Consider the following 16,241-nt stretch of genomic DNA (forward strand, 5'->3'; position numbering starts at 1 on the left):
AATATTTACAAAATTGGGAAGGATGTACTCACTTTTATGATATATTGTATGTGATTGACTGATTCTGTAGACAACCAAAGCCCCAATTATAAGAGTGTGCTCACACTTATGCAACCACATTATTTTAATTTTCTTATTTTTATTTTCTCAATGGATTTGTACAGGTTATGGGTGGCATTAAGGTAGAAAAGTTCTGAAATTATTCTTCTTGGTATAATTTTTTTATATAACAAAAAACTCACATTTTAACAGGGGTGCACATACTTTATTATCCACTCTATATAAATCTAGTGAACTCAGGGCATTGACAAATAGGCCATGCAATCAAGGTCCAATAAAAATTACTACAGAACATCCCAGAGAACAACAAAAATATCTGTTTCTGCTTAAATAACCAACAAAAAAACCAAATGGCTAAAAATGCAGTCAATTCCAGATTAGTGCCAAATAGGGTCCTATGTTCATACCCAATCATTTTCATACTTTGGACCTTTAGAGACTAAGTTATGATTAGTAATGATTATGTTGAATTCTGAACTATATTTGTGATTCAGCATTGATTTTTACTTATTTATGAATAAATTGTGATACAAATGCTGTTTTAGAATTGCGTTATAACAGTTTTACATGTCTATTGACAACTTAATCATGTACTATATGAAACTTTAGGCTTCATCAGAACATCTTTTGCTCAGTCTATCTTTTAGAATTGAATAGGATAACTGAAGTGAGCACTAATATATATATATATATATATTATGAGTGCAAGCCAAAAAATACATACTATATAAGGATAAGGCTGCACATCAAACTTAGATAATGGTATAATGCCTCAAGCATATGGAAAAATATTGGAATATACAATGAAAAATGCTACTTGCTAATTTGAACATGTGAATAATGAATTGCATACCTGCCATGAATATTAGGAAAAAGGAGATATTTAGCAATCGCATTGATCAATGTAACTGAGCCCCAAGACCTCGTCAAGGTATATCTCTATATTGGGGTCCCTAGCTCTGTGACCCTAACTGTGTGTCATCTCATTGCAATTAAAAACTGCTGTGGGTGGAGAGGGGTAACTAAGGACTTTCTTATATAGGAGATGGAAAAAACATGGCCGAAAGGGGCGGAGCTGTGTTCACATTCAGAAAAAAAAAACTACATATAACTGAATAGGATAACTGAAGTGAGCACTAATATATATATATATTATGAGTGCAAGCCAAAAAATACATACTATATAAGGATAAGGCTGCACATCAAACTTAGATAATGGTATAATGCCTCAAGCATATGGAAAAATATTGGAATATACAATGAAAAATGCTACTTGCTAACTTGAACATGTGAATAATAAATTGCATACCTGCCATGAATATTAGGAAAAAGGAGATATTTAGCAATCGCATTGATCAATGTAACTGAGCCCCAAGACCTCGTCAAGGTATATCTCTATATTGGGGTCCCTAGCTCTGTGACCCTAACTGTGTGTCATCTCATTGCAATTAAAAACTGCTGTGGGTGGAGAGGGGTAACTAAGGACTTTCTTATATAGGAGATGGAAAAAACATGGCCGAAAGGGGCGGAGCTGTGTTCACATTCAGAAAAAAAAACTACATATAACTTAATAGGATAACTGAAGTGAGCACTAATATATATATATATATATATATATAATGAGTGCAAGCCAAAAAATACATACTATATAAGGATAAGGCTGCACATCAAACTTAGATAATGGTATAATGCCTCAAGCATATGGAAATATCTTTTAGAATTGGGTTGAATTAAATAGTGGTTATCACGATACATACAAGTTCTATCATGCAAAGAAGCCATATATTAACACAAACCAGAAACACTACTGTCTTCCTGGGCCAAAGCTCATTTACAATAGACAGAGACAAAATAGAAAACTGTTCTGTGGATCAGATGAGTTAAAATTTATTTTTTTTTATAAACCAAGGATGCAGTGTTCTGCAGACTCAGTAGGAGAGGGACCATCCAGCTTGTTATCATCAGTGCCCAGTTCAAAAGTCTCATCTATGATGGTATGGAATTGTGTTAATACCTTTGCCTTGGGCAGCCTAAAATACACTTCCAATGCTGAGCATTATGCAGAGGTTTTAGAACAGCATGTACTCCCCATCCAGATAACTTATATTTTCGGGTAGAAATTACATATTCCAACAAGACAATGATAAACCACATACTGCATCCATCACAGCAGCATGGCTTGGCCAAAAAGAGTTTGGGTTAGGAACTGGCCACTTGCAGTCCAGAGCGCTCACGAATAGAAAACATTTGGCGCATTGTGAAATGACAAATCTGGCAAAAAAAACAGGACTGTTGAGCAGCTGGAATCCTACATCAGACAAAAATGTGACAGTATTCCTCTCCCAAAACTCCAGAAATTGGTCTCCTGACTTCACAAACATTTGCAGACTGTTGTAGAAAGAAAATTGGATGCTACACAATGGCAGAAATGGCTCTCTCCCAACTTTTTCATTTATTGCTGCCATCAATAGCTAAATAAATTAATTTTTTCAAATAAAATAAAAAAGTCTAACTTTGAACTTTTGATTTGTGTTCTATGTTCTGTTGTGAATAAAATATGGCTATAAGAGATTTCCAAGCTATTGCGTGCTTATTCTCTTTAAATTTTACAGAGTGCCATACTTTTGAGATGACTCATGAGTAATCAGCTCCAGATTTCGTAGACTTCCATAATGTGCTGCCAAGATAATATGATGGTTATACATGTACATTTACTGTATCTACGTATTAATGTTCCTGGGAAAAACATTCTTTGTGCACAAATAATCCTTTATGTATTTTTATGGAAAATACTGAGTCAGGTTAACAACTAGTTAATACAAACCCATTACAAAATGTAGATGTGACCCTTAATACTGAATCATTAAGTTTGAAGGACGGCTAGATTAAACATTGGCTTATGTAGAATTGCAGCAACTCCACACCGTGTGATTACTGTATTTGTCAATCTTTTTTTCCAAAGTAAAACTTTGCAGGACAACTATTCTATTCTTATTGTATGACAGATTATTTGTGCAGATATTTTTTTTTATAATTCACAAAAAAATAATTTATAGTAGGTATTCCACTAAACGGACTTAAAAACGACTGAAGAATTGAATTTTGCTATTTCACTATAAAATAAAGGCAAGTTAAAAAAACTTTTCATAGATGAGTAAAAGAGATAAATGAATCTGTCGAGATAAGAATTTGGAAAATAACTCAAATTTGACAGGGAAATTTGATTCAATAGAATGCTCCTTATTTTATGCTCACGTCTCTACAGACTTCAGATCATATAGGAAGAAAAATAAAAATGAATACTCACTTGACAGCTCACTTATCCCATTGCACACACACCTTGCTGTCCAATCCTCCATGCCTCTATTTTTTGCCTTCCCCATAGCATGCATTTTTTTTGGTGTGTTTCCCTCGGACTAATGCGGGTGTCACACGAAACAATATATCGTGCGATATGTCGGCGGGGTCACGTCGTAAGTGACGCACATCCGGCATCGTTTGATATATCGTAGCGTGTGACAGCTACGAGCGACGGTGAACGAGCAAAAATACTCACCTTATCGTTGCTCGTTGACACGTCGCTAATTTTCATAAAGTCGTTTCTTCTTCTCTGCGCCAGTTGTTCATCGTACCCGGGGCAGCACACATCGCTCCGTATGACACCCCGGGAGCGATGAACACAGCTTACCCCGCCGGCAATGCGTCCCGCCGGCAATGCGGAAGGAAGGAGGTGGGCTGGATGTTTACATCCCGCTCATCTCCGCCCCTCCGCTTCTATTGGCCGGCCGCTGTGTGACGTCACTGTGACGCCGAACGTCCCACCCCCTTCAGGAAGTGGATGTTCGCCGCCCACAGCGACGTCGCTCAGCAGGTAAGTGTGTGTGACGGGGGTTTAACGACTTTGTGCACCACATGCAACTAATTGCCCGTGCAGCACAAACGACGGGGGCGGGTGTGATCGTTTGCGCGATCGCACGATAGATTGTCTCGTGTGACGCCCGCATAAGCCTCAGACTCACTGCACATCATGCCATCGTAGTGTAGGTCGTGTCATCACAACATTATGAGGTGCACCGCCAAAGTCACTTCAGGGGATTCAAATAATGCTGCCACAACGTGTACTATGATAAACACACTATTCAAGTATTTAAAATGACTTAGTGCAATGATAAGTGTTTTAATTGCTGGTCAACTTTTTTAGATCAAGTGGACAGACAGCCATGATTTGTTATATAGATTGCATATAGCTGAACATCAATCGATTGTCAGCACTATAAAGAGCAGCCTGTCCAGAAAATTAACACTGCACTAGTCTAATTACAATAGACTTATTTGCCTCCCCCACATGTTTCACCACACTGACATCATCTGGGGCTTGAGGCTCAAACCCCTGATGAGAGCATTGTGGTGAAACATGTTAGGGAAATCAGGGCTGTCTGTCTACTTCATCTAAGAACGCTGAACAGCATTTAGGCATTTAGTTGCCTTTTGGCAAATTGTGTCTAATTATCACCCCTACGCTGACTTTTTGAACTTTGTTTAAAATAAGACATGTGCCATGATGGCAAAACACGCAGAGATGTCAGAGGCCTACTCTGTGCAAGAAGCAAGCAGCAGAGTGAAGCAGGCTGCAGATGATGCATTCAACAGGGAAGGGAAAACAAAAAGGTTTGGCGAATCAGGTGCAGTGGGACTCGTAAGTAGTGAATTGAGTATTTTTTTCTTTTTTTTTTAACCCATAGAACTCTATGCTTCAGTATAATGTGCAGAACAAATTTAAAAAAATCAGATCCTAGAGAATCAGAATTTTTGAATTTTTTTAAAATTTTAATATACACTGTGAGGATCCACTGGTTTCAGAGCTGGGAAAAGTGGTCACGTGGCCACGAGTATCTGATATGCATATTCTGGGCCAGAATCCGACTAAAGGAGCATGGTTTTGTTTAATATAATTGCATTGAGATGGACTGGGACTGAAATCTAGCTCTGGCATTTGAAAGAACACAGACCCATGCAGTTCCCTCCTCAGAGCCTAATATGGGGATATCTATTATTAATATTATCCTGCCTGGAGGAAATCAATATATTTTACAAGTCCAATATTTCTAACAATACCAATAATACTGCTATATAAGATTTAATAATAATCCCACAATATTAATATTGCTATATAACAATCAAATGGCAAGAAACCATAACCAAAAATTACCAGCATATACAGTGTTGATAATATCATTATACTGATGGTTAAATGGGTTTGTCAAGGCTTGAGGTTAAAGTATTTGTGATTTAGACTTTTGAATCATCACCGCACACACTTTCAGGATTCTCCAATGCCGGTGTTGGAAGCAGACCATGATGGGACTGCAAATATGTAATTTCCATACAGCCACATTCCAACTAAATGTACTAAATACATTCATTTTTATTGAGCGAGGCCATGCATGTCTAGTTGGCACGTGACTTCATGCGTGCAAATTACATATTTGTAGTCACATGACCACCTGTTCATTATTTGATTAATGTACTGTTAGGATTCAGATGTCTGCAATTACATAGAGTGACTGCAGAATTTAAGATCAAGCCTGGACAAAAACTTTAACCAAAATCCCCCTACTAAGACTAATAGTATCACCATACAGTGACCATATATTGGTAACATCAGTTTTACACCAGTGTTCTGCAGAGCATATATGTCTACTGTACAGGTTCTCACAAGTGACATTCTTGATGATTATTGTTATTAATTCATATTATACCACCTCTACACAAACCATATAGTGCTATTAACAGTGTCAACTTATAGCAGGAGTGGGTTAGATTATCAAAGTACTAAACTGAGACATAAAACACCTCAAGCACCTCAATAAAGAATTAGATGAAGTTTCCTTCTGGAAAGTGCTTGTTATCAACCTACCCTCTGGGCCCTTTTCAACCAACATATTAAGAAACTCCAACCTGGTCTCACTAGCCTCATACGTAAAGCGAAGGCCAATGTTGTTTTTATTTACATTTTCAATGAACTGCCCAAGGCCAATCACACCACCCTTCCAAATGACAAAGATGTCATCGATATATAATATGAAGGTAGCTACGTAACTATCGGTAGCTCGTACCATAGGGACCAGTGATATTTTTGTGCCTAGCCTAGGCTGCTGGCCCGTTTGAGCTTTGTGACCAGTAGCCTGGGTGTTTGTGTTTTATGTTCATGTTTTTATTAGTGATCTCTTATCACTTTTAATTGCACCAAGTAAAATTTATGTTTTATGTTTCAGTTTAGTACTTTAATAATCTAACCCACTCCTGCTATAAGTCACAGTTGTTCTTTCAGAGGGGTATTGGTATAGTTTCTAGTATCGTGCTAGTTAGTTCTATTAAGAGGGTCCCATACAGTAATGATGCCCCTTCTGTGCCCTATATAGTAATAATATCCTCCTATTGTGGCATACACAATAACAGTGCCCCCTGTGTGCCCTTACGCAGTTACAATGTTTTAATTGTACTTCATAGTAATAATGCTCCCCTGTGCCTCCTCACCATTATACAGCATCATATAGAAATAGTGTCCCCCTTTGCCACCTTACAATATTAATGCTCCCAGGTGCCTCCTTACAGCTATAAAGCATTATACAGAAATAATGTCCTCTTTTGCTGCCTTATAATAATTCTCGTTTGCCTAGTTTAATAAACTCTCCCTTGATTCCTGATAATAATGTCCCTGTACCAGTTTATAATAATAAAATAAAACCATATGTTTCTTATAATAATACCACTGTGCTACCTCTACAATGATAACGATCTCCCATTGTGCCTCCTTATAATAATGACCCTCAGTCCCTCTTTATTGTAATTATGATTCTGAGCACGCCACACAGTAAGGTGGTCACCACAGTCCCCCAATTAATATGGTATTCACCACGGCCCCAAAATACAGTATGATGTCCACCATAGAAAGTATGATGTCCACCAAAACTCCCTCTAGGGTATGATATCCCCCACCGCCCCCATAGAGTATGATATCCCCCATGACCCACCCATACAGTATGATGATCAACACAGCCCCTCCACAAAGTATAATGGCTCTATTAGATCTCCACATAATATGATGGTCCCCCCACAACTACCCCACACAGTATAATGTCCACCACAGCTACCCCACATGGTATGATGTCCACTACAACCACCCTACACAGTTTGATGGTCCACCACAGTCACCCCACACAGTATAATGGATTTCCCACAGCCTCCTATAAGATATGATGGACCTCTCAACAGCCCACAAATAGTATGATAGTCTCCCATATAGCATAATTAGCCACCCCACAGCTCCCTATATAGTATAATGATCCCCTCAACAGCCCCAATATAGTATGATGGCTCCACAGCTACTGTCTCCTTTTCTATCTGATCTTGCAGTGGACATTGGCATTGAGATGCAGTGACACCATTGTGCCGCTGACATCGGCTGGGTAGCGCCAGATGGCAAGGAAGTCCGGGACCTGCCAGGGTAAGTGACAGAGCTGGCAGTTATGTGCTCCATCATAACTGTTAACAGTATAGGCGTCCTTGGAACACCCAAACTGTTAGCAGTGTAGCAGATAATGAGGCCCATGGTTGGATCTGCCCATCTGGTATATATTGGTTCAGCCTAAATCAGGATAAAAGGGGTACAATATGTTGAATTTCAAAATGTCTCAAAGGGCATAATTCACCCCAAGCACAGATATTTTGTTCCTCTGTATCCAGTGATCTAAATTCACATTCCGTTGTGGAGTCATTTTGTTCTGATAGCAATATGTGAGCATTGACAGGTCAAGTTATTGACATGAATCTTGCGTCCTTAATATCTCCATTTACTTTTGTCTTCCAATAATATGCAAAGTTTTCAATCAAATCACTACAGTAAAAGCAAGTTACCTCCTATACAATGTAAATATGACAACTGTTAGATGGATGGGGCATAACTGTGGTGACCACTATCGAGCACCATCATCACTATGGGCCCTGTCCATCTCTTTTGAATGGAACAATGGCCTTGTATCTGTGGCGCCCTGTGCCTAGATCGCCACAAAGAATAGCAACATGAGTATTTCAAAAAGTATAACATGTACAGTTAGGTCCAGAAATATTTGGACAGTGACACAAGTTTTGTTATTTTAGCTGTTTACAAAAACATGTTCAGAAATACAATTATATATATATAATATGGGCTGAAAGTGCACACTCCCAGCTGCAATATGAGAGTTTTCACATCCAAATCGGAGAAAGGGTTTAGGAATCATAGCTCTGTAATGCATAGCCTCCTCTTTTTCAAGGGACCAAAAGTAATTGGACAAGGGACTCTAAGGGCTGCAATTAACTCTGAAGGCATCTCCCTCGTTAACCTGTAATCAATGAAGAAGTTAAAAGGTCTTGGGTTGATTACAGGTGTGTGGTTTTGCATTTGGAAGCAGTTGCTGTGACCAGACAACATGCGGTCTAAGGAACTCTCAGTTGAGGTGAAGCAGAACATCCTGAGGCTGAAAAAAAAGAAAAAATCCATCAGAGAGATAGCAGACATGCTTGGAGTAGCAAAATCAACAGTCGGGTACATTCTGAGAAAAAAGGAATTGACTGGTGAGCTTGGGAACTCAAAAAGGCCTGGGCGTCCACAGATGACAACAGTGGTGGATGATCGCCGCATACTTTCTTTGGTGAAGAAGAACCCGTTCACAACATCAACTGAAGTCCAGAACACTCTCAGTGAAGTAGGTGTATCTGTCTCTAAGTCAACAGTAAAGAGAAGACTCCATGAAAGTAAATACAAAGGGTTCACATCTAGATGCAAACCATTCATCAATTCCAAAAATAGACAGGCCAGAGTTAAATTTGCTGAAAAACACCTCATGAAGCCAGCTCAGTTCTGGAAAAGTATTCTAAGGACAGATGAGACCAAGATCAACCTGTACCAGAATGATGGGAAGAAAAAAGTTTGGAGAAGAAAGGGAACGGCACATGATCCAAGGCACACCACATCCTCTGTAAAACATGGTGGAGGCAACGTGATGGCATGGGCATGCATGGCTTTCAATGGCACTGGGTCACTTGTGTTTATTGATGACATAACAGCAGACAAGAGTAGCCGGATGAATTCTGAAGTGTACAGGGATATACTTTCAGCCCAGATTCAGCCAAATGCCGCAAAGTTGATCGGACGGCGCTTCATAGTACAGATGGACAATGACCCCAAGCATACAGCCAAAGCTACCCAGGAGTTCATGAGTGCAAAAAAGTGGAACATTCTGCAATGGCCAAGTCAATCACCAGATCTTAACCCAATTGAGCATGCATTTCACTTGCTCAAATCCAGACTTAAGACGGAAAGACCCACAAACAAGCAAGATCTGAAGGCTGTGGCTGTAAAGGCCTGGAAAAGCATTAAGAAGGAGGAAACCCAGCGTTTGGTGATGTCCATGGGTTCCAGACTGAAGGCAGTGATTGCCTCCAAAGGATTCGCAACAAAATATTGAAACTAAAATTTTTTTTTATTTTTTTTTTGGGTTTGGTTTATTTGTCCAATTACTTTTGACCTCCTAAAATGTGGAGTGTTTGTAAAGAAATGTGTACAATTCCTACAATTTCTATCAGATATTTTTGTTCAAACCTTCAAATTAAACGTTACAATCTGCACTTGAATTCTGTTGTAGAGGTTTCATTTCAAATCCAATGTGGTGGCATGCAGAGCCCAACTCACGAAAATTGTGTCACTGTCCAAATATTTCTGGACCTAACTGTATTTACAGCTTTAATGAGATTTGGTTTTGTCGCGGGCGGAGGAGGGGACGCTGCGCTCACTCACTGCTCGGATCCGGCTGCTGCTGCTGCTTGGTGGTGGCTCGAGCGGTGGGCCGGATCCCGGGGACTCGAGCGGCGTTCCTCGCCCGTGAGTGAAAGGGGGTGGGTTGGGTTTAGGGATATTGTCCGTGACGCCACCCTCGGTTGTGGTGAGATTGGTGACACCATCGCTGCTCTGGACGGGGATCCCGGGAGCGATGACAGGGAGCAGCTTGGATGTTGGTTCTTCCCTCCGTGGGTAGGGGGTTGGTTGTCCCGGGGCCCGGTGAGGGAGGTAGGGATGTATGGCAGGCGGGTTGCGGGGCCTGGTGAGGTGCAGGGTCGCGGGGGCAGTGGTATTCACTCAGCCAATGACGAATGCAAAGTCTCCGGTAAAACAAACGGCTGGATGGACGGGTCCCACAGACGGCTGCGATGTTTCTCCTCCCGGCAGGTTGACGGTGACTGCCTTTCCCTGCACCTGTGTTGTGTTACGGTTCCAATGGTTTCCCACTGGTAACCCGCTCCCCAGCTTGGATGGATGCTGAAGGAGCCCCTTTTGCCCGCAGGTTGCCTTCAATCGGGTCTTGACTGCTGGGAAACCCCGGAGGTTCCCTTCGCTAACGGATTTGACCAGTTTTACGGTGAATCCTAGCCTGGTTGGGGTCCGTAACCCCTGCCGGATGGTGCTGGCTTCTCTTTACTCTCCGATCCGGTACCACCGGGCCACCGCCCGTCCATGGTCCATACGGTTTGCTCCAATTAGCCTCTCCTGCAGACGGTCACCACCGTCTGCCAACCTTGCTGTACCGTCCGGGCCACACACCCGGACGCTGTCAGACTGCTCCTCTACCACTTTACTTCCTCACTCCTCAAACTTCAAAACTGAATTCCCAACTGACTCCTTTTCCCGCCTCCAGGACTGTGAACTCCTCGGTGGGTGGGACCAACCGCCTGGCCCACCCCCTGGTGTGGACATCAGCCCCTGGAGGAAGGCAACAAGGATTTTGTGTTTGGCTTCGGTGTGCCTAACCGGGGTGTGTTGGTGTGTTGGTGTAGTTCTGTGATGACCTGGCTTGTCCAGGGCGCCACATTCCCCCTTAGTAAAATGCAGACCGTCCGCGGGCTGCCCTTCCATCACCGGTTTTATTTTAACTGTAAAAGAGTAAAAAACGGTAAAACAGGTAAACAAGCATTTTTCAATCTTCCCACATCAGGAGGCACATTTCTTAAACGTTACCAAACATTTTTAATAACGGTTACGGCTTCTGCTCTTCTTCCACCCAAGCAACCTGGCCCTGATGCTGCCCCTAAGCAAATGGGCAGCACCCCTTGACCCCAGTCCAGCACCAAGTTGCCCGAGCAGGTTCTATCCCTTTCAGGGGACCCGCGCCCATGGGGACCCCTGAACCCCCGGAGGATCGCCACCGGTTACGGTAGTGGCGGGCCTGGGCCATCACTTTCCTCCAGGCCCATCCTCCAAATCAGCCTCTCCGGAGGCGGTCACGGTATCAAGCCCAACATTTTTATTTACATTCCACAAGTTCGTGGTTGCCCTGCAAGTTCTCGGGCTTGTCCGTAAGCAGTTCCTTACGCAAGGATTAAGGACAGTCCCCACGGGGACAACAGTTGCCGGCACGACCGGTTCAATCATGGTTGTAAATCAGATGAACTTCTTCGGTTGATCATTTTCACTTATCATTCAAAAGCTTTTTAACACTGATGGTCCCAACGGGGACAACTTGCAGCGGAGCTTCGTTGCCATCACTGCTCACCTTCCGCTGAGGTGGCCTCATCCTCTGCCACCAACATATCGAACATGCAGTGACAGGCCTGCTGGGAGAGGGGTGCCCGGTATCCGTTCCCACCAGTGCACGGGATGAAATAAACCACCGGCTGTCCCTCGTAGTGGAGACGCTCACTCGCCGTCTCGAATTCAGAGGTGGGCTCGGCGCCGGAGTCATTATCTTTTATCCCTGCGCCAGGCGGGTTGCCGCCAGCTGCCGCAGCCTCCAGGCCTCCGACATCCAGCACGTCAGATTCTACTGTGGTAACATGGGGTAGCAGGTCAGGTGGGTCAACACTGAGGTGCCCCATAAGTAATGGCAGGGACGATGCGAGGGCCGAGACTGGGCCGGGCCCCCCAGCCGCAGTGGCCGGTCCTGGTAGGACATGGTGACGTGGGTCACCCGTCGGCTCCGTCACATCTGCTCCCATCTCATACACTGGGGCAGTCGCAACCAGCATATCCACCTCATTGGTCCACTGCTCCATCATGAGGTATATCTGATTCTGCTGGCGTTGGTTGAACTCAATTACTCTGGCCTTCATCCACATCACGGTCCCGGGCTCGGGCACAGCGCCTGGTGCCATCCTGGCCGGGGCCTCTGATACATCTTCGTTAAGGGGCTGCGGTCTCGGTGGCTCCCACAGGAGCGGTTCAGGGCGGCCCTGAGCGTCTGCAGCCGGTCGGCCCGCCGGGGCGGGTTGGCAGGGTATCGCTACCGGTTGGACGGGTAGCGGGCCTAGTGGCGGGGCGGCAGCAGCTAACACGGGTAGCGGGGGAGGAGGTAGGGTGAGCGGGTGCAGCGGGTGCAGGCCGGGCCCCCCAGCCGCAGTGGCCAATCCCTCAGGAATACAGGGGCGTGGGTTTCTTACCCGCTCCTCCAAATCCTCCTCCACCTCTGTCTCCGCATAGCAGCCACCACGTCCGCCATGTCGGTCTCCCACTCCTCCAGGAGGAGCTGCATGTGGGCCTGCAGATGGTCACTCAGCGGGGCTGTCCGGTCCCTCACCCACGCCGCTGTGCCGGGCGCGGGGGCTTCACTGTTGGTAGTTGGACTGTGCATCTTGGCAATGAGGTTTTCCAGGAACCCAATATCGCTGCAGAGTCCTGGCGTCCCTGCTTTTATAGCCGCGGACTACATGTGGCCAGACGCCATCCGTCCCCCTTAGTCTTTTTCCGGCTCCTCCTCTACAGGGGCGGGGTTTCGGTTTTCGCGCCTCCACTACTCGGGAAGACGCTCGAGCGGGGACTTTTCGCGCCCAAAATGGCGGCTTCTCAAAATTTTCAGCTGGACACCTCCGGCGGTCACAAGACGCACCTCTACCAGATGGCAGAGCGGTAAGATCCTGTTCGTGACGCCAAGTTGTCGCGGGCAGAGGAGGGGACGCTGCGCTCACCCACTGCTCGGGTCCGGCTGCTGCTGCTGCTCGGTGGTGGCTCGAGCGGTGGGCCGGATCCCGGGGACTCGAGCGGCGTTCCTCGCCCGTGAGAGAAAGGAGGTGGTTTGGGTTTAGGGGTATTGTCCGTGACGCCACCCACGGTTGTGGTGAGATTGGTGACACCACCGCTGCTCTGGACGGGGATCCCGGGAGCGATGACAGGGAGCAGCTTGGATGTTGGTTCTTCCCTCCGTGGGTAGGGGGTTGGTTGTCCCGGGGCCCGGTGAGGGAGGTAGGGATGTATGGCAGGCGGGTTGCGGGGCCTGGTAAGGTGCAGGGTCGCAGGGGGCAGCGCTGTGCCGCACCGCACGGTGGTACTCACTCAGCCAATGACGAATGCAAAGTCTCTGGTAAAACAAACGGCAGGATGGACGGGTCCCACAGACGGCTGCGGTGGTTCTCCTCCCGGCAGGTTGACGGTGACTGCCTTTCCCTGCACCTGTGTTGTGTTACGGTTCCAATGGCTTCCCACCGGTAACCCACTCCCCAGCTTGGATGGATGCTGAAGGAACCCCTTTTGCCCGCAGGTTCTGGCCCTGGGAACTGTAGCCTTGGCGGTGACTGTGTTTTCCTCTACGGTGTGAGCGGTTGCCTTCAATCGGGTCTTGACTGCTGGGAAACCCTGGAGGTTCCCTTCGCTAACGGATTTGACCAGTTTTACGGCGACTCCTAGCCTTGTCGGGGTCCGTAAGCCCTGCCGGATGGTGCTGGCTTCTCTTTACTCTCCGATCCGGTACCGCCGGGCCACCGCCCGTCCCTGGTCCATACGGTTTGCTCCAATTAGCCTCTCCTGCAGACGGTCACCACCGTCTGCCAACCTTGCTGTACCGTCCGGGCCACACACCCGGACGCCGTCAGACTGCTCCTCTACCACTTTACTTCCTCACTCCTCAAACTTCAAAACTGAACTCCCAACTGACTCCTTTTCCCACCTACAGGACTGTGAACTCCTCGGTGGGTGGGACCAACCGCCTGGCCCACCCCCTGGTGTGGACATCAGCCCCTGGAGAAAGGCAACAAGGATTTTGTGTTTGGCTTCGGTGTGCCTAACCAGGGTGTGTTGGTGTAGTTCTGTGACGACCTGGCTTGTCCAGGGCGCCACAGTTTTCTCTGCTGTTCACCACATACAAACATTTGCCCATACTCCCTTACTGGGCCTGTTCACTTGAGCTGATAAGAAAGCTTGTATGTGCATCCTAGAAGGAGAGAAGGGGAGGAGCTGAGGTGTGAGGTAAATTCAGGGAGAGTGGCAGTTGAAGTCGGTGTGAGGTGAAGTGAGGAGTGTAATATGGAGACGGTCCTATCCTGAGGTAACCGTTAAAACCTTTGGAGTGGCCAGCTACAAATTGGCAGAGTATCAGTCCCTAGGCCACCTGAACTTTCAAGGTCAGTGGCAAATTGAGAGACTGCTATTAGCCTTTTTATAAGGAGCAGTGAAAATTGCAGAAGAACTCAGTGACGTGATTGAGTTTGGAAACTTCTAGAAAAAATAGTGAGTGTTCCCTCAGGATTCTAGTCACCTGCTCGTTACAAGGAATTAAGGAGCCAGAGTTTTCTTGTCTTGAAAATCCCAGGATTTTATGACACCTATTCCCAGGTAGGGAAGTAGCAGCTGGAAGAATACACAGCAGCCGATTAAACCAAACTCTCATTTGGGCAGAAAAAAACACCATTATTGTAAGGGCTGTAAAGAATGTTCCAGACAGTTCTGCAGAGCTTCAGTAAAAGGTAAAAGCTCCCTGTCCTGTCTCTGAATTATTCTCTGCTGCGCCATCCCTACCTCAACATCCCCAGGAACCAGCCCTAGTTTGGGGGGCAAGTTCACAACCCTCTGGCACTGGGCATCACCACCTAACTCCTGGGGACCTTCAGCAGTGCCTGGCCATACCAAAGCCGAACATCACAACCAGCGGCACAAACTCTTTATTTATTTATTTTAATTTTTTTCTCCCTTATTAATACTATTTTTTAACCCCTTCACAAAAGCCTGTCACTTGCACAATACAAGATACAGGCATGTCGCCATTCGGACACACCACCGTGACACTAGAGGTCTACCAGGGTGCCACAAATGCATGATTCCCCTCTGTTGGACTACAAAGCAATCTCTGTTAGTACCATACAGACTAAATTGACTTCTAGTTGTCACCTACCCAATGTATAGGTGATACATTTTTATTACCAGAAAACATCTTTAAGGTATAAATAAATTCTGTAGACTTAATGCACAGTCATTATAATAACACAGGCATAATGCACACATGCACCGCACACAACACAATAACTCATTCTTTTTCTGTAACTCCTAACATATGTACGGTACTACCATCTCATAATACTATCAGACAGTATCTGTGAATAAAGATTGCTAACCATATATATTACAGCACCTCTTTCACTTAGGGAACAAAATAAGGGATCAACTGGAAAAAAAAAGCTCAGAATCCCACCCATGCATTTTTTGGGGGCTTTATCTACCCAATTAACTACATTTGTAATACGTGCCTGTCTGGTCAAACATATGGGGGAAAACAAAACGACAAAAAAAAGCACATTATATTTGATCAAAGTTTAAAGTATATTTTAGATTTAGTTTCTTCTCTGAGCATCTGATGGTATAATAAACACCTCATTTACATTAATTTTTGATTTACACAATGCTGAAAGATAAGGCCAGGGAAGTGTATAATGTATAAGGCACCAGAGGACCAGGGAGATGAACTTTAGAAGTAATAGCAGTAAATATCAGACTAAGTGGTATTAGATATAGGAGTTTCCTTACTTGCCCTGCCGTGCTCATGGCGAGTCCTTCTGAGGTGTAGTAAAATATGCGGCCGCTTTCTCCAGGAGTCCACAGAGGAGAGCCTTATAGGGGGTTAAATATCATGCTGTTACCAGCCCATCACCCTCCCAAACCTCTCCCCTCCTGCTTCCTCCTTTTACGCATTGCTATGATACTTTGCTGATAACACCTTAGTGTACGGTGCCATAAATGTACATACAATGACTTTTATTTTTTTCACTGTGTTTGCGTCATGTAATTTGTATCTTGGAGAACACATTTATACAGTTCATAATGTATGGACACATTTAAGAGAATTGTAAGCTTACTTTTACAGTATGTGCTGGTTTCTGCATTTCAG

General features: G+C 44.8%; 1 protein-coding gene across 1 annotated transcript in view; it reads right to left on the minus strand.

Annotated features, from left to right (window-relative positions):
• Positions 1-15,968, minus strand: part of LOC142311921 (alcohol dehydrogenase 1-like) — a 53,801-nt gene extending 37,833 nt beyond the window's left edge. Inside the window, exon 1 of the mRNA XM_075350793.1 lies at positions 15,881-15,968. Coding sequence (XP_075206908.1) covers positions 15,881-15,898 — 18 coding nt within the window. The 5' untranslated portion in view covers positions 15,899-15,968. The remainder of the gene's footprint in view (positions 1-15,880) is intronic.
• Positions 15,969-16,241: the final 273 nt, after the last annotated feature.

Source organism: Anomaloglossus baeobatrachus, chromosome 1 (genome assembly GCF_048569485.1).
Source record: "Anomaloglossus baeobatrachus isolate aAnoBae1 chromosome 1, aAnoBae1.hap1, whole genome shotgun sequence".
NCBI classification, from domain to species: Eukaryota; Metazoa; Chordata; class Amphibia; order Anura; family Aromobatidae; genus Anomaloglossus; species Anomaloglossus baeobatrachus.